Source organism: Sylvia atricapilla, chromosome 1, assembly GCF_009819655.1.
Source record: "Sylvia atricapilla isolate bSylAtr1 chromosome 1, bSylAtr1.pri, whole genome shotgun sequence".
Classification (NCBI taxonomy): Eukaryota; Metazoa; Chordata; class Aves; order Passeriformes; family Sylviidae; genus Sylvia; species Sylvia atricapilla.
The window spans coordinates 112,959,072-112,976,679 of record NC_089140.1 but is presented as its reverse complement, the minus strand read 5'-3'; the positions used below and the strand labels follow the sequence as shown (position 1 = coordinate 112,976,679).

The 17,608-nt window shown below is 38.5% G+C and overlaps 1 protein-coding gene across 2 annotated transcripts in view; it reads left to right on the top strand.

The window, feature by feature from the left end:
* The first annotated feature begins 315 nt into the window (after positions 1–315).
* The window catches only part of RB1CC1 (RB1 inducible coiled-coil 1), a 67,168-nt gene continuing 49,875 nt past the window's right edge, over positions 316–17,608 (top strand). For both annotated transcript variants that reach the window (XM_066330995.1, XM_066330987.1), the window contains exons 1-3: positions 316–433; positions 13,320–13,438; positions 15,419–15,546. In XM_066330995.1, coding sequence (XP_066187092.1) covers positions 15,476–15,546 — 71 coding nt within the window. In that variant the 5' untranslated portion in view covers positions 316–433; positions 13,320–13,438; positions 15,419–15,475. The remainder of the gene's footprint in view (positions 434–13,319; positions 13,439–15,418; positions 15,547–17,608) is intronic.

Sequence of the window (17,608 nt, the reverse complement as noted above, 5' to 3'; positions counted from 1 at the left end):
ATCGAGCTCTGAGTAACCCCGTCTAGTGTTGGGTGCCCTGCCGTGGGCAGCGGGGCCGGACCGGGGCTCCCGAGGCCGCCCCCCGCCCCGGACCCCTCCCGGGCGCCGCCGCCGCCGCTTCCGCCGCGCGGTCCCTCCCGCGGGCCGCCCCCTCCCGGCAGCCCTCGCGCCGGAAGCGGCTGACGACAACAACAAACACCGGCGGCGGCGGCGGCCGCTCCAGGCAGGGTTCCCCCGGTCCCCGCGGCCCCCGGCCCGCCCCGCCGGCCCCGCTGAGCCGCCCCTCCCGGCCCGCCGCCTTTCCCCGCTCGGCCGCGGGCCCTGCCGAGGCGCTGCGCGTCCCCGCGGAGCCGCCGGGCCCGGCCGCGCGGCGCGGGGGAGACGCGCCGCCTCCGCCGCAGGATGAGCGGCGCCGCCCGCGCGGGACCCGCGGGTGAGTGCCGAGCGCTGCCCGGGGACGTGCGGGCTCCCCCCGCCGCCCCGCTCAGCCCCTCCCAGCCGCGGGGAAGGCGGGGACTCCGGTACCGGGAGGGCGGCCTTGGCGAGGGGCGGCGGTCCCGGCGCTGGGCGCGGGGCTGTACCCGTGGGGCGGGCGACAAAGAACTGGGAGGCGGCGGAACGGGGGTCGAGGAGGACCGGGATCCCGCGGCTGGAGCCGGTCCCTGGGCGGCGGGGTGACCCCGGCGCAGCTGCTGCGGGGAGGCGGCGGCTGCCAGCCCTGAGAGGGGAGCAGCGCCGGCGGGCCGGGGTGCTCCCTGCCCGCCCGGGGCTCCGCTGCCGGGGCGAGCGATTCGCGGAGAAGTTACTACAAGGAATGACTCAGCCTGGCAGCGCCTCCGTGCTCGCCCTCGGCGGCGGTCGGGCGAGAGCCGTGCAGAAGCGCTGTGTGTTTACAAACGTTGTTCTGCCTCTCCCTTGGTTGTTTACTTGGTCCTGCTCCCGAGGAAGCATGTGGCCTGAAATGAATTTTCCCCTCGGTTTTTCCTTACGGCTCTTTGGTAGACTTTCAGGATGTTCTGTAGGTCGGTGCTCGCTTTTCTTTCTCGCTGACCCCCAAAAGTACTGGCTGACAGTGATCCAGAGATGGAAATACTAATATAAATGCTGGGAGAGTTAAATGAGCTGACCTTTGTAATGTTCATGTTTCTTAACATCATCTAGACATGAAATAAAAAGTCATGTCTGGTCCTGAGAAACCCAGAAATGTTAGTTTAGACCTCACATAACCATGGCTTTTTTTTCCTTTTGTGTCGTTGGTCTTTGTCTGAAATAATTACCTGGCATGTACTGGCCATGAGCCATTTCTTGTGGTTCATATTTTAAGCTTTCACCTTTATTTCTTTATGGGAAAGAATGAGGAGGGTTTTTTTTTTGTTGTTGTTGTTTTGTTTTCCCCTTGTATTCAGATATATGTGTGTCAGAAGAAGTTAGTGCCGTTTGGTTTATGGAAGGGCACTTCTGGAGGTGTGCGCTTAACTGTGTGGTAAAAGGTACCTCAGCAATGCTGGAGAAATGACAAGAATGGACAAACATGTTTCAGACAGTTGAATTTTACACAGTTCAGAAGAAGGAATGACACTATAAATAGAGTCAGAATTGTAGAATGGCCTGCGTGGAAGGCACCTTAAAGATAATCTAGTTCCAACCTCTGTGCCATGGGCAGGGACATCCTCTGCTAGACCTGGTTGCTCAAAACCCCATCACCTGTCCCTGAACATTTCTAGGGATGGTACATCCGCAGCTTCTCTGGGCAACCTGTTTCAGTGTCTCATCATCTTCCCAGTAAAAAGTTTCTTCCTTATATCCAATCTAAACTTATGCTCTTTCAATTTAAAGCTATTGCTCCTTGTCTTTTATCCCATACATACCTTTTTAAAAAGTTAATCTCTGTACATCATAGAAGTACTACATAATAATAATAATAATAATGAAAAACCACACTGTTATGGTATATTTAAGTTGTGAATTTTAAGAATATTTAGTATGTAGTACCTTGGGAAATTTTTAAAAGAGGAAGCACATGAAGAAACAACCTTACTCTTGCCTTGTAGTCTGATACAAACCTTCGTGCCAAGAAGCAAATATTAACAAGAAAAAAATTACGTGTTCTAACATCCTTAAGTTTAGATTGAAGTGTGCAGAGGATATATTTGTACTTACTATAAATGCTGCCTGGAACTCAAAATGGCTTTATTTTATTATGTTGAGAGTAGTAAAGAAAATTACTTGCTGAAGAACACATGGTAAGGGACTTCACTGTGCCAGTTTTAGAGGTGGAAATACCAACGGGATCTTTGGGGATAATGGATTATTGTAAGATAGACCTAATTGTGCTTTGGAAGTACTTTATTGTTGTGCACTCTGTGCAAGTAGCTGTGTGTTTTGTAGATTGTAAAATAGCAATCTATCATAGCCGCAGTTGTGTTGCTCTGGGCTTGTGCTCAGTACAGATTTGGGTTAGTAGTTTCTAAGGTCGTGTTCAAGGGGCTGTCTCTCTTCCCATGTCAGGTTACTCTATTTATAGTTAGAAGTGTATGCAGCAGACTTGTGCTCTGGCTGGAGAAGAGGGCAAGGGTTATTTCGAGGTCTTTTGTGGTGTCTCTTTAAAAAACGGTGTGTCCCTGCATGTTGCCTGAACACAGCTGTTGTGTAGCCTTGCAGAAGCCATGGTGGAACACCTAATTTCTAAACTTTACTTCAGTTGTTTTGGTTTAATAGGGGACTGTGTATGTTGGGGATAAGGGAGTAGTACGTGTTGATTTGTTTTTGATAAGAGTGGCAGTTACAGTGGAATCGAATCGCTGTAAAGAATTTTTCTGTATGTTATCAGTGTGTCCTTAAGTCTTTATTTACTTTTGAACTGGCAGTTACATTCTTTTGAAAGACTCTCTTAGAGTGATGTGAGGGTCTTTGAGACTTAAATTGCACGGGATAGGTTCATTAGCATGTTGAGGTAAAGTGAAAACAAGTTACAATGAGAAACTATAGCGTGTGTACCCAGTTGTTACACGAGCCACTTACTTCAGTTATTTGGATAGGGCCCAAGCAGTCATGTGTCTCCTTCTGCATTTGCAATATTGCTGAAGAAGGTTGTGCTGATTTTTGGATCACAGCTCAGTGGCATTATGTGAACATTTTCTGAAGATGAGGAGGGGACAAAAAGAAATAGTATATTACTACTTTCAAGGAGCCTATTAATAGTTAGCATTCTGATGCAAAGTTGTTAATCAGTATTACTGAGTAGCAAACACTTGATTAGAAGATGCCAACTTACATAATAATATTGTATTATACTGCAGGATGTGATTGAATGCAGTGATACCAAACAGGCAAAAAAAAAAAATCATTAGTATGTAAATTACTAATCCAATTACAAGAATTACAGAATGTCTGCTTTCTAGCTGATTTGCCAGACTAATGATTTTGGTGTACAAGTTGAAAGATCTTCACAGGAATCATGTGTTGTAAAAGCTTACAGCACGATTAATAGTGATAAAGAAATTGCTAGCAATTATTTTTGTGGAGTAATTAACATTCTGTGGTTACTGAGAAAGTCACTTGTCTATTTATGAGTTAATTCATGGTGCAGATCCACTCTTTAGTTAGTTTTAATTTAAATTTTAGGTTTTTTAATGTAGCTCAGTTGAAAGGCAAGTTGGAAGCCATCACAGCCATGTACCAGCTCTTTCAGTCTTGTCTATTTGTAAGCAGGGTTGGGAGTGAATATACTTTGTGTTTTCTAACAAGATTCAAGTGTAACTATATTGTTAATAATGCATGAATAATAGTTCAGTACTAGTTATTGGAAGTTGTCAATAGAAATGTCAACCCAGATTTTTTGATACCGCATTTACATTCATGGATTGAGACAGGGCTGGTCAGGAGAAACACCAGGGCTGTCAGGGCAATTCTTGGTGGTCTTCTGTCAGTCTCCAGGTGTGTATTTTCCTTTGGTTGTTCAGGTTTGCAGTCCATGGTTCAGCATGGTTCTGAGCTCAAGCAACAGCTCAGTTTAGCTTTTTATGACCATCCAAGATGTTGACAGTTTCTTTTGGAAAGAGATTTCGCAGCTTGGCCTACTGTCTTTATTGCACCAAAGTGAAATGATTAGGTGTGCTATAAAGTTCTAGTAGTTTGTGCATCTAAAAAATAAGCTGTGATAGAATGTGATAGGCTGTTTTCTATGAATTAGTACAAATAAGTACAAAAAAGCCTTCTTTGAGTGCTGTATGATTTTTTTTCCTGACCTGTGTTAATGGAAAGTAAAATATAAAACTGCTTTGTTGACTAGTTGGGTTCCAAATGTCCTGCATCTGTCTTGCTGTGTAATGCTATAGGATCAATGAGAAGAATGGTGTGTGAATATTTGAGAGGAGCTCTGCCTAAGTAATGTTCTAATGGGTTTTTAACTGACTTCAGAACATGGATTTATTTTCTCTTTATAAAATAGCTCAAGTTTTCTCTATCTCTTAGCACTTTCTTTTAAAACATTATTTTTGGTTTTTTTTCAGGAGAGTAGGAATGCTGTGGTGGCAATAGTGAAATAGTGTGTTCAGTGTTTCGATTGCATGTTGCTTTTATTTGGAGGGATTAGGTGGAATTAGTATCTGTATGATACATCAATCTTCATTATTTTTCTTGAAGATATGTTTGACAGGCCAGTATGCTGTTTTCATTTTAAACAGATTGAAACCGATATGTATTTTAGAAGTAGAATGCAGTATTGAAGAACTAATTTTAGGGAGAGTTTTACTTACGTTGTGGATTCAAAAGATCATACCACCCTTAGCAAAGCAAAAATATAAATTCTGTAAGAATTGCTTTTGCTGAGGTCTCGTTTTTGAATGTTTGAGGTAGCTGTTTCTGAGTTCTCAAATTCTATTTTGATTTAGTTCTGTGTTCATGTTTAGTTTATGTTTAGTTTAGTTCATGTTATACTCTTTTGTGCTGTAGTTATAGCTGCAGTACATTTTGCTCTTTGTCATTGGAATGGTGTTTTTTTTTCCTGATACTGCAGGGACTTTCAATGTCAGTGGTTTATCTCAAACTTTATTTTGAGTTTGTTAATCCCAAGTAGCTGTGCTGGTACATCAAAATTGTGAAAATCTGACCCTTCTTTATTGTAGTTGGCTTAGAATAAACAGTTCACACTGACAAAATGGTGCTTTTATATATACAGTTTTTCTTCCATCCTCCACAGTGTGTATCTTTATTAAATTCAGATGAAGTGAAGATTCTTACATAAGAATATATTGTGTAACAGGACTAGAAGCTGTCTTCTAATACATTGTGCTTATGCTATATTATAAGTGTTCTACTAGTAAATTCAAGCTGACTTCTCTATTTAAAAATATTCTCTACAAGTCCTTGTGTTGTCTACTGATTGAAAGAGACTTTCTCACCCAGTGAATGGTTTGAAAATATGACTCAAAATTCTCAGTTCTGTCTGAATGAAGGGGGGAGGGGTAGTGTGTAAATTTTCCTTTCTATATAAAAGGCTTGGTGGTAAAATAGCTATACATTTCAAAAAGCTAATGTATTGCGACAGCATTTTGACACGCATGTTGTGGCTCTAAACGGCACAACCAGGGTTCAATAAGGCAGGAATATAGTTGTAGTACCTCAGTCGTTGTAAATTGTGTTTTTGTTGGGGTTTCTTTAGTGGTTGTATAGTCCTCTAAGTTGGTAAAAACTACATGAAGGGATTTATCTGTGCATGTTGTTAGCTGTTATAAGCTACCGAAAATTTATACTCCAGAAAGGTAAAGAAGGGGAGATGAAAATTAGAAAACACCTTCTTGAGTTTAGAGACAATTTAATATTTTGCAAACTATCCTGCAACTTCTCTCATTTCTCAGCACATTGCAGTTATCTTATTTCACACCGTTGCCAATAGAGGTATGAAGGTGATTTTTAAATATGTGATATGCAAGAAGAGTTAAACTGATTTGAGAAAAATCTAGAATTTCTGAATATGTATTCTTGGGGAATACTTGGGGTTATATCAGCTCTGCATCTTGCTGATGGTCCTTTACTTTCAGATACCACTGAAAATACAAGAGGGTTGATGATGAAGGAGGAGGTTGGTGGGTGACATGTGAGTTATAAGTAACTTTAAAAAAAGAAATTTAATGAACTCTATCTTCAGATCATGAAAGTTCAAATACTAATTTTATAATTAATATAGGATAAGAAAAATTTGAAACTAGTTTGAAGGTTACAAACCAATTAAACAGTTTACCAAGATGGTAGTGGATTTCCTTATTACTAGAAAACTTGAATTTTTTTAAAAAAATCTGATTGATTAGGAATAGAAATTAAGGGAAAACCTGTGACTTTTATGTAGGCAGTCAGACTAAATCAGAAGGATCTTTACTTGCCTTACATTTCATTATTGTCAGTCTTTGGCTTTCTTTTCCATCTGTAGTGTTGTCATTCCTGTGAAGTAAATGCCATTTAATCAGTCTTATGTTCTGTAGTTCCATCTTTTAAATAGTTCTGGCCAAGTTTTTTCTCTTTTCCATATTTAAAAAAAAAAAAAAAAAAAAAAAAAAAAAAAAAAAAAAAAAAAGTTGGAGCATTAGGATGTATTATGTGAAGAGGGAAGAACAGGGGAAATGGCCTCCTAGACTATATTTTGAGAAACTCTGTCCTTGGTTGCATCTGTAATAATTGCACATTATTAAGTTATCTTAGCCTGCTTTTAAAGAGGCTACTGATTTGGGGTGTTTTACTAGGTTTCCAAGAAGTAATCTATTAGTAACTGAGGATGGCACAAGCAGTTAGAAAAGTGAATGACACCTTCTGCAAATTTTCACTTGTCTTCTTGAATATTAATTCTGATGTTGAGTGTCCTTTGTATTCCTTGGCCTCTTTCCAGCTTTAGTGGAAGTGTAGTTTGTGGAGTTATGTAATGAGCCAGATCATGGTACCAATTTGAGCTATCAGTATCCTGGAGAATTCTGCTGTTTCTAACTTTTTACAGCAAAGTCATCTGGTTTATTCCACAGAAATATGTGTAGTTGCACCACTGAAAGTTGGTGCTGGGAAAGGACCAGGAGAAGAACTGGCTGAGGAAAGGGATTCCTAAGTCTGGGGCTCTTTCTGTTTACCAGAGTTTGTGGTCTTGGTTGATCAGAGAGAGTGTTAGTGGGAGAAGTGTTGGTGCCAACTTGTATGAGTTGGGTGTAAGGAAGAATGGAATTCTTGTTGTCTGTTTCTTGCAGAATTGTTTGCAAACACTGAAAGATTTTACATGCTAATTATTTTAAAGAGTGTGTACCTACAGGAAGAACCTTCCCACCACTATGGAGTCAGTCAGTAACTTGAATAAAACCACCTGAAGCTCCATGCACCCGATCTTTGCAAAGAGATCATACTAATCTCTGTTATTCCAGGGAGGCTTGTACTCCACAAATACTTTCAAATGGCACAATTATACATTAAAAAAAGAAAAATTTGACAAAACCTTCAGTCAAATTTGTCAAAAACTAAGGTGCAGACAGCTGTGGAAAGACTTGTTTCCATCAATTAAAAACAAAGGAAATAAAGAAAAGGGATACTTCTACAGGCTGTGGGCTGTTTCCTAGCAATATGACTGTCAGAAATCCTAGGTTTGTTTTCTGGCTTGTACCTGTTAACTGAGGCACAGGAGTTTAATTTGGTATCATGTAAGAGATGTGGGGTTTTGAAAAATGGGATAAAATTGTATTCTGGAAGAGGAGAACTTTTGTCTGAGCTGTTACATGGACTGTGCTTTGGCAGCTCTTCACCTCAGTAAAAACAGCAGTGTAAATAGATGCTAACCATCAGATTTGTAGCTTTATGATCATGTCCATATGGAATCCTGACACAGGGCCTGATAATGGGCTTGTTGCCTTATGAACATGTTTGAAACTATCGCATTTCTAGAGTTCACAGTGTAAGTTTTGTCTGAACTTGTGAGAAGCTGCATTGTTTTGGGCCACACCAATTTCAAAGCCACTCTTTAATGCACAGTGTTTTCTTGCCTGCCCAGATTTGCTTCTGATCTGCTCTTTCACCCTTGATGTTGTTGAGGACCTCTGAAGGCATTGCAGCACCTACTTTACTTAGCTGAAGGAGGATCTTCCATGTAATTCAGAATTGTAGGAGCAACTCTGAATATGTTGGCCATATGTAACTGAAGTATTAGGTTAGTAAAATATAAAATGATTCATCTTTAAGGAGGAGAAGGGGGGATGAAGCCTCTTAGAGGATGAAATACTGAATTACTGACTTCAGAAATTCCTCTTTAGTGAATTGGGAAGTAGGGGTTTAGGATGTGTCCTGGTTGCTCTGCAGGATTGCAGCTTGGCTCTTGGGTTGAGTGCAAAAGATTTCCTTTGCTGACCAGCAGCTGAGTTTGGGAGCTGTTGAGAGCACAGTGACTGCTGGAGATGCTGTAATTAAGTAACCGCCTCTGTGTTTGATGCACATCTCAACATATAAATAGAGCTCCAGATGGCACCTTACAGATGTCAGGGATTGACAGCCTTTCTTTAAGACTGCAGTGTGGCTTGAACATGAGGTTTATAGGCTTTGGTATGAGGTGGTAATGGGAGATAGGATCTCCACCTTCAGCGGTGTATATATCTTGGTGATTAAATGTGGTCTTCTAGTTAAATTTATTTCGGAGGAGTAGAAAAATGAGTCGCTGCAGCTGGGTCAGGAGGAGCCCTACTACTTACTCATCACACAGCTTAGGTTTTTTTTTTAATGTTTTAGTTTTTCTTTTAATTTTTTCAGTGCCTTCTAAAGCATATTTCCTGTCAACAGTTGGCTATCCAGAAAATGGTTTGCATTTGCACTGTATTTTAGAAACATAGCCATTTCCGTTGCATAAAGCATTATTGAAGAATGTGCCCTCACAATGAGGTCATTCTTTCTAGTCTTCTGGTGGTGGTAGTAGTAATGTTCTGCAAAATTAAGGTATTTCTGGTTAGATGCATTAGGTTGCAGTATTGAAGAAAGATCCTTGGAGCCTACTTTTAGACAGGATCTTACAACTGACATTAAGAAAGGTGTTAATTGCATTAAATTTAGCTTCAGTTTCTATTTTCATTTTCCTTTGATTTATCTGCTATAAAATACTCTGCTTCTGGGGTCTGTAAGTTGGAGCAAGAGAGCATTTTTTGAGAAGAGCACTTGGAAAAAAACAAAGGAAGTGGAGGTAGAAGGCAGGTTTATAAAAGAAAACAAAATTAATTGTAAGGAATATTCTGCGCTGGTCTTGCACCTTTGTCTATTACAGAGTTACTTAAGTCAAGCTGAAGCAGTAAATCGTGCTCTGAAAGGTGAGATCTCAGGAACTGTAGTATCTTAGAGGCAAACCTTCAGATTTGCGGTATGGAAATGAAGCACAATTTAATAACATGCTAATGTGCTCCAAAGTTGACTCCATCTCAAGAGGTAATAAAGGTATATTGGCCTTGAGGGGAGATGTTATTCAGATAATATATTTACTGAATGAGGAATAGTACTTGAGTCTTTTTAAGCATGTCACAGACTTGTCAGCCTTTGCCTCAGATGAATTGCCCTTTTGACAGGCAGAAATTCTGGGGTGGTGTCCTGTGAGACTCCTGACCCTGGTCATTTGGGGTAACATTTATGACTCATATGGGAGATAGTTACCTGTAGTGTAGCCTCAGTGCTTCTGCAGTAAGGGAAGTGAAACTTCTTTATCAACAGCACACGGATAGATGGTGATCACACAGAAGTATGTGACTGTCTAATAGCAGTGTGGGAATGCAGGCACTGTTTGAACAATCTTGCCTTGATCAGGTAATTCAGCTAGTTCTGTCTGCTTTCTTGAGCCCATTTTGACCTGGAGATATACATAGGGGGAGAAGAGTTTGGGCCTCTTGGTTCTATCTGACCTGGCAGATGAAGCCTTGATAAGTACCACACTTAGCATGCGGATGTGGAGCAACACTTCCCTGCTCTTCCCTGGGAACAAAAAGCAAGATACTATATCCTGCTTGTGTGTTGCTGTAGTGGATGGAATTTTACACCACTGGATTTAAAGGAAAGCCAATTACTTTGGCATAGTTCAGTTTAAATTTTATGGTGTTAAAGAAGAGTTTATCAGTACCTCTGTTTGCTCAAGTTTAGTTTGTAATCCAGTTTATAAAGAAAGTATGGGAAACGAGATGTCAGAAGCATGAGGGTGAACAATTAAGATAAGATAATAACGGGGGGAGCTTAATAGCTAAAATGAAGTCGATTAATGTCCCATTAAACCCAAACAGCATAAATGTTGATTTCTATTTTGTCCTGTTTTGAATGACATGATTCAGTGTTCGAGTTTGTGAAGTTTGAAAGAATTGTACTATGAAACAATGAAACAGTCAGCATTGGGTAATTAGATGCAGAGATTCTGCATTTAAGGGCAGAAATGGATGGTTAATGTAGCCATAGGATTATTTGTAGGGTGGTGTGGAAGCTGTGATGCCTGTGCTGTAAGAGTCTGTAAACAGACATGAATTTGCTTTTAGAGATGTAACAATGAGCAAGTTCTGAACTGAGATACATCTCAGTACTTGTAAACAGCATGTGTTGAAAGTATTGATCAACACCGACTTCGAAAGTAGTTGCTTGTTGAAGAATTTATATAATATAGGAGAAGATTGCAGTAATTGCATTGCCATGTAAATAGTGTTTAGAACAGTGAAAGGTATGTTACAACCAGCACTGTGTATTCATGGCTGGTTTTGGTGTTTTATTGCCTAATGTGACAATATGCATATTTTCAATTAATTATGGGAGCTTTTTTTACTTTGTTCCATTCTTACATTTTGGTCATCTTATTTATTTTCTTTTTATTTATGTCTGCCATATTCTGTCTGATCTGGCACCTGCAACAGAAAATTTCAAATGTTCAGCTGTTTTTTAATGGTATTACTGATAATTCGTGGCAATTGGTCATACAGACTTCTATCCCATAGTGTGAAGGATCTAGTTTATGTGATAGCATGAGTCTAATGCTGCAAGTCACACAATTTTAACAGATAATCTTGGTGGGTTAGTAATTTGTGTTTTGTTTGATTACATAGGTAGCAGCTCTGTCTTCAGTAGCTGTCAAATTGTGTAGTTGTTAAACCTCTATTAAAAAAAATGAAAATTATTTCAGCAGCATAACACTAAAAGCCTTGAAACTTGTAACACTATGTAAAGGTTGAATGCTAAAAATAAATAAAGCCTGATATTCTCCTAATGGCTGTTGCAGTAATACAAACAGAAGAACAAAATGTATGTGGATATATTCTGTTGAAGCTTGATGGTGTGACTTGCACTCCAAAACAATGTTAAGAACTTGTGTTACTGCTGCATGATGACAATATTCTGGAATATTTGGAACAATCTTAAAGGCCAATTTGTGATATGTAGCTGACCTTGCCTGTAATAGTCTGCAATAACCTGACCTTTGAAAGAAAAATAAACTTATGCAACTGTGGTAGGTTTTAACTCATATCCTCTGTAACTTTGAGCACAGTCCAGGCAGATGTTGTCCAGAGATGCAAGACTAGAGAGAGCTCTCAAAATTAATTTTCTTCCAGTGTTGTGAAGACAGGCAGCTGCAGAGCAGCACTTGACATAGTTCCTGCTGAAAGGAGGAAGGGCTGCAGTGTGTCTTTGTTGGACATCATTGAATCTGCAAGAGGTTGCTGTTTAAGCCATGATTCTCTGGAGCCTTGCTTTATGTCATTCTCCTCTTGTGAAAGTGTTTACTGAAACTTGTAACATCCTTGAGAGTGGGTGAATTTTGTGAATTCACAACTTTTTTTTTTTTTTCCTTTTTTTTTAAAGAATAACTTAATAAAAATTTGTCCTGCCTGCATTAGTGTAGTTCTTTTCCCCCATCATTGTCTGATGAAATGGTGGGTGAAGAAACAGCACTTTTTTTTTTTTTTTTGTCTTGGTTGCAAAGGAATTCTAAGACCAGAGATTTTGTTGTGTTCCTAGCTTGTGGCAGAAGTATTTCAGTAGTTTCATGTTAATGTGCATTACTTTGACCTAAAGCAAGTATTCATAAATTCATTTTGCTCCAGGACAACTACTCACAGCTGGTAAGCTAAACGGGAAGGAGGACACTTCAGTTAATTTTTTTTTAATGGTAGCACTTAAGCACACTGGTGGTTTCCCTCTTATTGTACCTTTGCTTCTGATAAAATGTCATGTGTGCATTTTGCATAGAAGTGAAGAGCGAGTAGACAAAAGGGAGGAAGAGAATTCTTCTGTTCCATGACCATTAAATAATTTTTTCATTTATTAAAGTTTTCTGTTGTGGATGGAGTGTTTTTGATTTATCTGTAGTAGCATAGGTTGTATAAAATGGTTTACATGTTCTAATGGTTTTCAGGCTTCAGCAAGCCTATTTTTAGTAATGGATTATCACCCTTTATAGTGCCTGATCATCTTCTCAGAAAGCTTGCTAGGGCATTAACATGATAGAAAGAATGTTTGCTTGCAGTTTGGAGTTGGTGCTCTTGCTTCACTGCCCTGAGCCTCACAGCTCATCCACATGTTTTTTTCCAAGGCTCCTTCTCCTTTAGCACTGCTCATTAACTGAACAGAGTTAAAATGGACTAGGGTAGCCTAAAAAGATCAACTTTGCTGATCTGGCTCATTTTGGTTGTTGCAGTTTCCATTGTAGTTTAAAAAGCAGTTCTGGGAGAGGAAGCGCCTGGCAAAGATGCAGTGACAAGCAGCTGGGAATGGTAACATCTTCAGTTTATTAAAAAAAATAGAATAATAAATATAACACATCTTGACAGTAGGTGAATGGCTTAGCAAAATAGGTTACCTTTCAGGTGAGGAAGGTGATACTGGTTCCTGAAGGAATCTGTGGGAGACAGCTGGTAGATAAGACTGTTTATTCAACAGCAGTAGCATGTATACCTTTTAATGCTGGATTTACTTAGATAAATTGCATTGTTAAGACTTTCTCTATTGCTCTCAGCATCACCGTATCAGCATTCTGCATCAGTTCTGAAAAATAATTTCAGTTAATGGAAAAGCAAGCAGTTCTTTATAGTGAACTAAATTTCTCTCCTTGTAAATACTCAAAAGTATGATTAACAGTTATTTTAAACGAAAATGATAGGCTGAAGTATTCAGATGTATAGCAGATCTGGGCAGACTTGTGACTGGATAGCATTGTTAATTAACAAAACCCCAAACAACTACCACATAATTATTCTTCTGGCACTAACATAAGCTGATTTCTGTATTAGATGCAATTATGATCATAAAATCCTGACATTTTAGTAGTAATTGCATTCTGAATCTTTTCTTTGCAGATCTTCTCTGGCTTTGAACAGCCATGCTACTCTGTTGCCAAAAATCAACTAAAGCGAATGTGTGCAGTTACTCTCCTCTTGAATTTGAAGAAGATGGAAGCTCTGTATAATGCCTGAAGGTAATTCTTTCTTTGTCTGAAGTTCAAGAGTTAGAGACTCCTAATGTCAGGCAGATGCTGTCATAAATATTGTTGATCTTAATAATGTTTCTTTTTTCTGTGTTTTAGTTAGGTTTAGTGTTGTGGTATGGATGACTAAATGCTTGATTAAAATTTTGCTTTGTATCTGTCTTGGACACATTCTTTCTTAAATGTTGCTTTAACTTGGGTAGTAATGTTCATATGAAAACTAAGTACTATACAAGCCTTTTACTGTGCTTAGATGGAAAAGAGTTTGGTTTTTTGTTGTTTGATTTTTTGGGATTTTTTTTCTGTGATGTGGTCTGTGGTGCTTGCTTGAAACATTGAATTATTTAATGCTTGTTTCTAATTCTACCTGGATCACAGTCACTAATGCTCTTTGGGACAAGAAGGATGGGTGCATGGTCTAAAGAATTTACTAATAAAATAAGGAACTTCTAGCATGATCTTGGTGTTCAGCAGTTTTTACCTGTCTAATAACTTAGTTTATAGAGTATGTTGTTCTTTTTCTAGTTTAAAATGAAGCTGATGCCATGAGTACAGTAGAGTTCAGGTGTAAGGACAACAACACTCTCTTCAGATCAAATTATTTAACTGGTCCTTCTTTATTTCATGTGCTTCTGTTTCTGAAGCCTTTTTGTGAAAATGCCTGTTTTAACTAGGACTATAATTAATGCTTGAAAAGTGTGAGGATAACTTTTCTCTTGTAAGCAAGCTCTTAACTTTCTGGAATAAATATTCTGATAAAACCTCTCCCCCCTCCCCATATTAATGGCATGTTTGTTATTTTTCTCTGTGATTTGTCAATTTTTCTATGTGTGGGCAAGGAGATAGATGCAAATTCAGACTAATTTTTGAGTAATATGATTGGTTGTGTGGACCCTGTATGTGTGTCTTACTAATATTTAAAGGAAAAAGGGATGACTTATTTTACCTGTGTAGCAATTTAATCAAAAAAGTCATTATTATAATGATATAAAAATAATGCTTAGTGGCTAAAACTTACAGCTTAACTTTTTGTAATTCCTTCCACATAAAAATCTCAGGTCATTAGTGACTGCAGTGCTTGTATTTCTACAGCAGCTTTGGTAGTGTGGTGGAAATTACTCATAAACTTCCTAGCTCCTAAGGAGAAGAGAAAAAGGCTCAGAAGTATGAAGTACTTCAGGTATAGAATCTCAAATTAAATCTCAGTCTTTTATGAGGCAGGTTGAAGTTTTTCATCTTTCACATACACTAGAAAAACAGGTACATGGAGTTACTCATCCAGTTTCTTGTTAGGTTACAGGACTGAAATTGTGTGTTGACCTGCACGTTCTTGCTTGAATACTTCATGTTTGCTATTAGTAACAAAGAAAGAAGTTACAAATCTCACTAATGCTGATAACAGAAGAAAATGGTTTTTTAAGCTATTACTTATTGTAGACAAATACAAAAAGGAATTTTGCCTTTTTTTTTTTTTTTTTTCCTTTGTGCTGATTATTCAGTTTCTGAGGGAAAAATACAGGTAGGGATAGCAGTGAGCAGCTAGATTTAGTGGCTGTAAGTTGAGGAATTACTATGTTGTTTGTAAAATCTAGAAAAGACGTCTGGTAGTTACTATCTGGGGCTTTGAAAAGGTATTTCATAATTGAGAAAAGCCAGGTGATGGCTTCTGCAACTGAAAGTCATATTTTCTTCTTTTTTTTTTTTTTTTTTTTTTTCTAATTTAGTTTCTTTTATTCTTATCAGTGCATTTTCTCATGTGTTCTCCTAACTGTCTGTATATGCAGAGACTTACCGTGCCTGTGTTTCTGGCTAGAGGAATGACATCTCTGTCTTTGGTAATGAATAAAAAACTGCAGAATGTGGGCACTGATGTATTCACAAACTATATATCTAAAGAGTGTTTTTGAAAGTGTATGTCTGTCTTTTTCATAACTCCTGTGAAACTAATACTACTTGAAATTTTTGTTTCAGTTTCTAAATGATTTTAGCAGTGGAAGTTATAAACTTCAGAGACCTAAAGAAATCATCATGAAGCTATATGTATTTTTGGTCAACACTGGAACTACCCTTACATTTGATACTGAACTTGCTGTACAAAAGTAAGAGAGTAAATTAATTGTGTGTTGTTTGTTTTAAATTAAAAAGTGTGTAAACTTTTGTATACTAAGTATTTGACAGATGAAGATTAGATTTTTTTTTTATTATGTTGTAGCTTTCCCTCTAGATTTTCTGGTATTTGAGTGAATTTTGGTGGTGGTGTGGTGTTGGTGTTTTGGTTTTGTTTTTTTTTCTTTGTTGTTTTGTTGTTGTTTTTTGTTTTGGTGTTTGGTTTTGAGTTTGTTTTTTTTTTTTTTTTTTTTTTTTTTTTTTTTTTTTTTTTTTTGTTGTTAGGTTTTCAATACCTTGCCTGTGTGTGTGATTCCATGGAGGAGTTACTCTTTCTATGAGAAGTTACTTACTTTCTTGGACAGTGGCAGAAAATGCCCTGCTCCTCACTGGGTGTGGTGGTGAAAAAACTGTCAGAATTACTTCTGATCTTTTTTTGAATGGTATTTTTATTTGGGTTTTCTCTATAAAAGGCTCATTTTTTACTGTCTGTCATCATAGAGGGAGTTCTGCAGGTCGTTCTTTCTCTTGTTAGTACACTCATTCTGAAGAAAATGTGTGCCCTGGAATGATTTTAGATTGGATGCTAAGGAATTGGCATGAAGGTTTTTGTTTCATGGCTAGATAGGTAAAAGTTGGTTGTGTGCTATGTTGTAAGAAAGACTCCAAACTATTTTGTGTGATTTTCTATGTAAACCATGAACTTCTGAAGGCCCGATTAAGAATTGAGTCACTATTAGAGGATCATGATTAAGTCCCAACACATTTACTGTTTGTGGTTTTTTCCCACTGCATACTAAAAGCGTCTTGCTATTGTATAGATGCTTTTTAGAGAATTTGTATTGTATGCTTTTTCACTGTTCTCATGTGCAAGACACCTTGGGGGTAGCAAGAGCCAAGCTCACCTACTCTCTTCATACTCTGTCAGTGATTAATGTGCTGCAAGTAATTGGGTGAGAAAGATTTCTACCATGGATTTTTTTTTTCTAATTCATTGTTTCCTTTCTCCTGAATTCTTATTTGTAATTTTCATGACTGAAAAAAGACTGTCTAGACTGTTTTTGTGTGCTCTTCTCTGATGCCAGCTGACAGTCAGACTATTACTGAGCATGTAATAGTGTTGCAGCCATTCTGTTTCTACTGGGTCATTTACAGATGTGCCCACACCCCTGTAAGCTGGCTAATGCATTTAGACATTACATTTCTAAATCATGGTGAGTGAGGTGCAGTATCTAAGCTGCATGCCAGGCTCTTAATAATTTGTTACGAGGCCACTTTTTGCTCAATTGAATTGTTCTTTTAGAAAGTTTTCCAACAGCTGAACCATGCAAAATCAAAGACTCTTCAGCTGAACAGTGTAACTGCTTACTCTGTGTATCTGTATGTATAGACTTGCTCTTTCTAGTAAGGTTAACTTTCTTGGGTTCTTCGCCTGTCTCCTTGTACATGGACAGGCCAAGTTATTTTCCTAAAGACCGTGGAGGTGATAGGTGAATGGTTACTCTAGCACAGCTAGCAAGTACAAGCTTGTCCTCGTGGGAGGTTTGTAATACATTTATGATGTGATGCTGAATCATGGTTGTTTTAAATAACAGATCTTTATGATCTTTTTCAAGTAACAGTAACACTGTTATGTTTCCTACCAGTTATACCAAAGTATTGATGGTTATATTATTCACTTCATACTCTGAAGCTTTTTTTATACCTTTGTGCAGGTGCTGCCACAGTATGTTATGTTGGCTGGGGTCAGTAACTGTATCAGATTAGTAAATTCTTGTTTACTTTGCTGTTTACAAGTGTCTTAATAACAAAGTCTAAAACTGTCTAAAATATGCAGTAATGTTAAGATGTCATCAGCTAGAATTAAGTGTGTAAGTCTGGTGAATTAAAACCTGAAAATGATATACTGTTTCTATGTTAAAGAAACATAGAGACTGATATACTGTTTCTATGTTAAAGTCTGTGATGTTTATAAAAAATTTTTGTATATATATCAATTGTCAAATATCCTGTTATTGTTAAGTGCTTTGTGGTACTTCATGTACAGTGAATCAG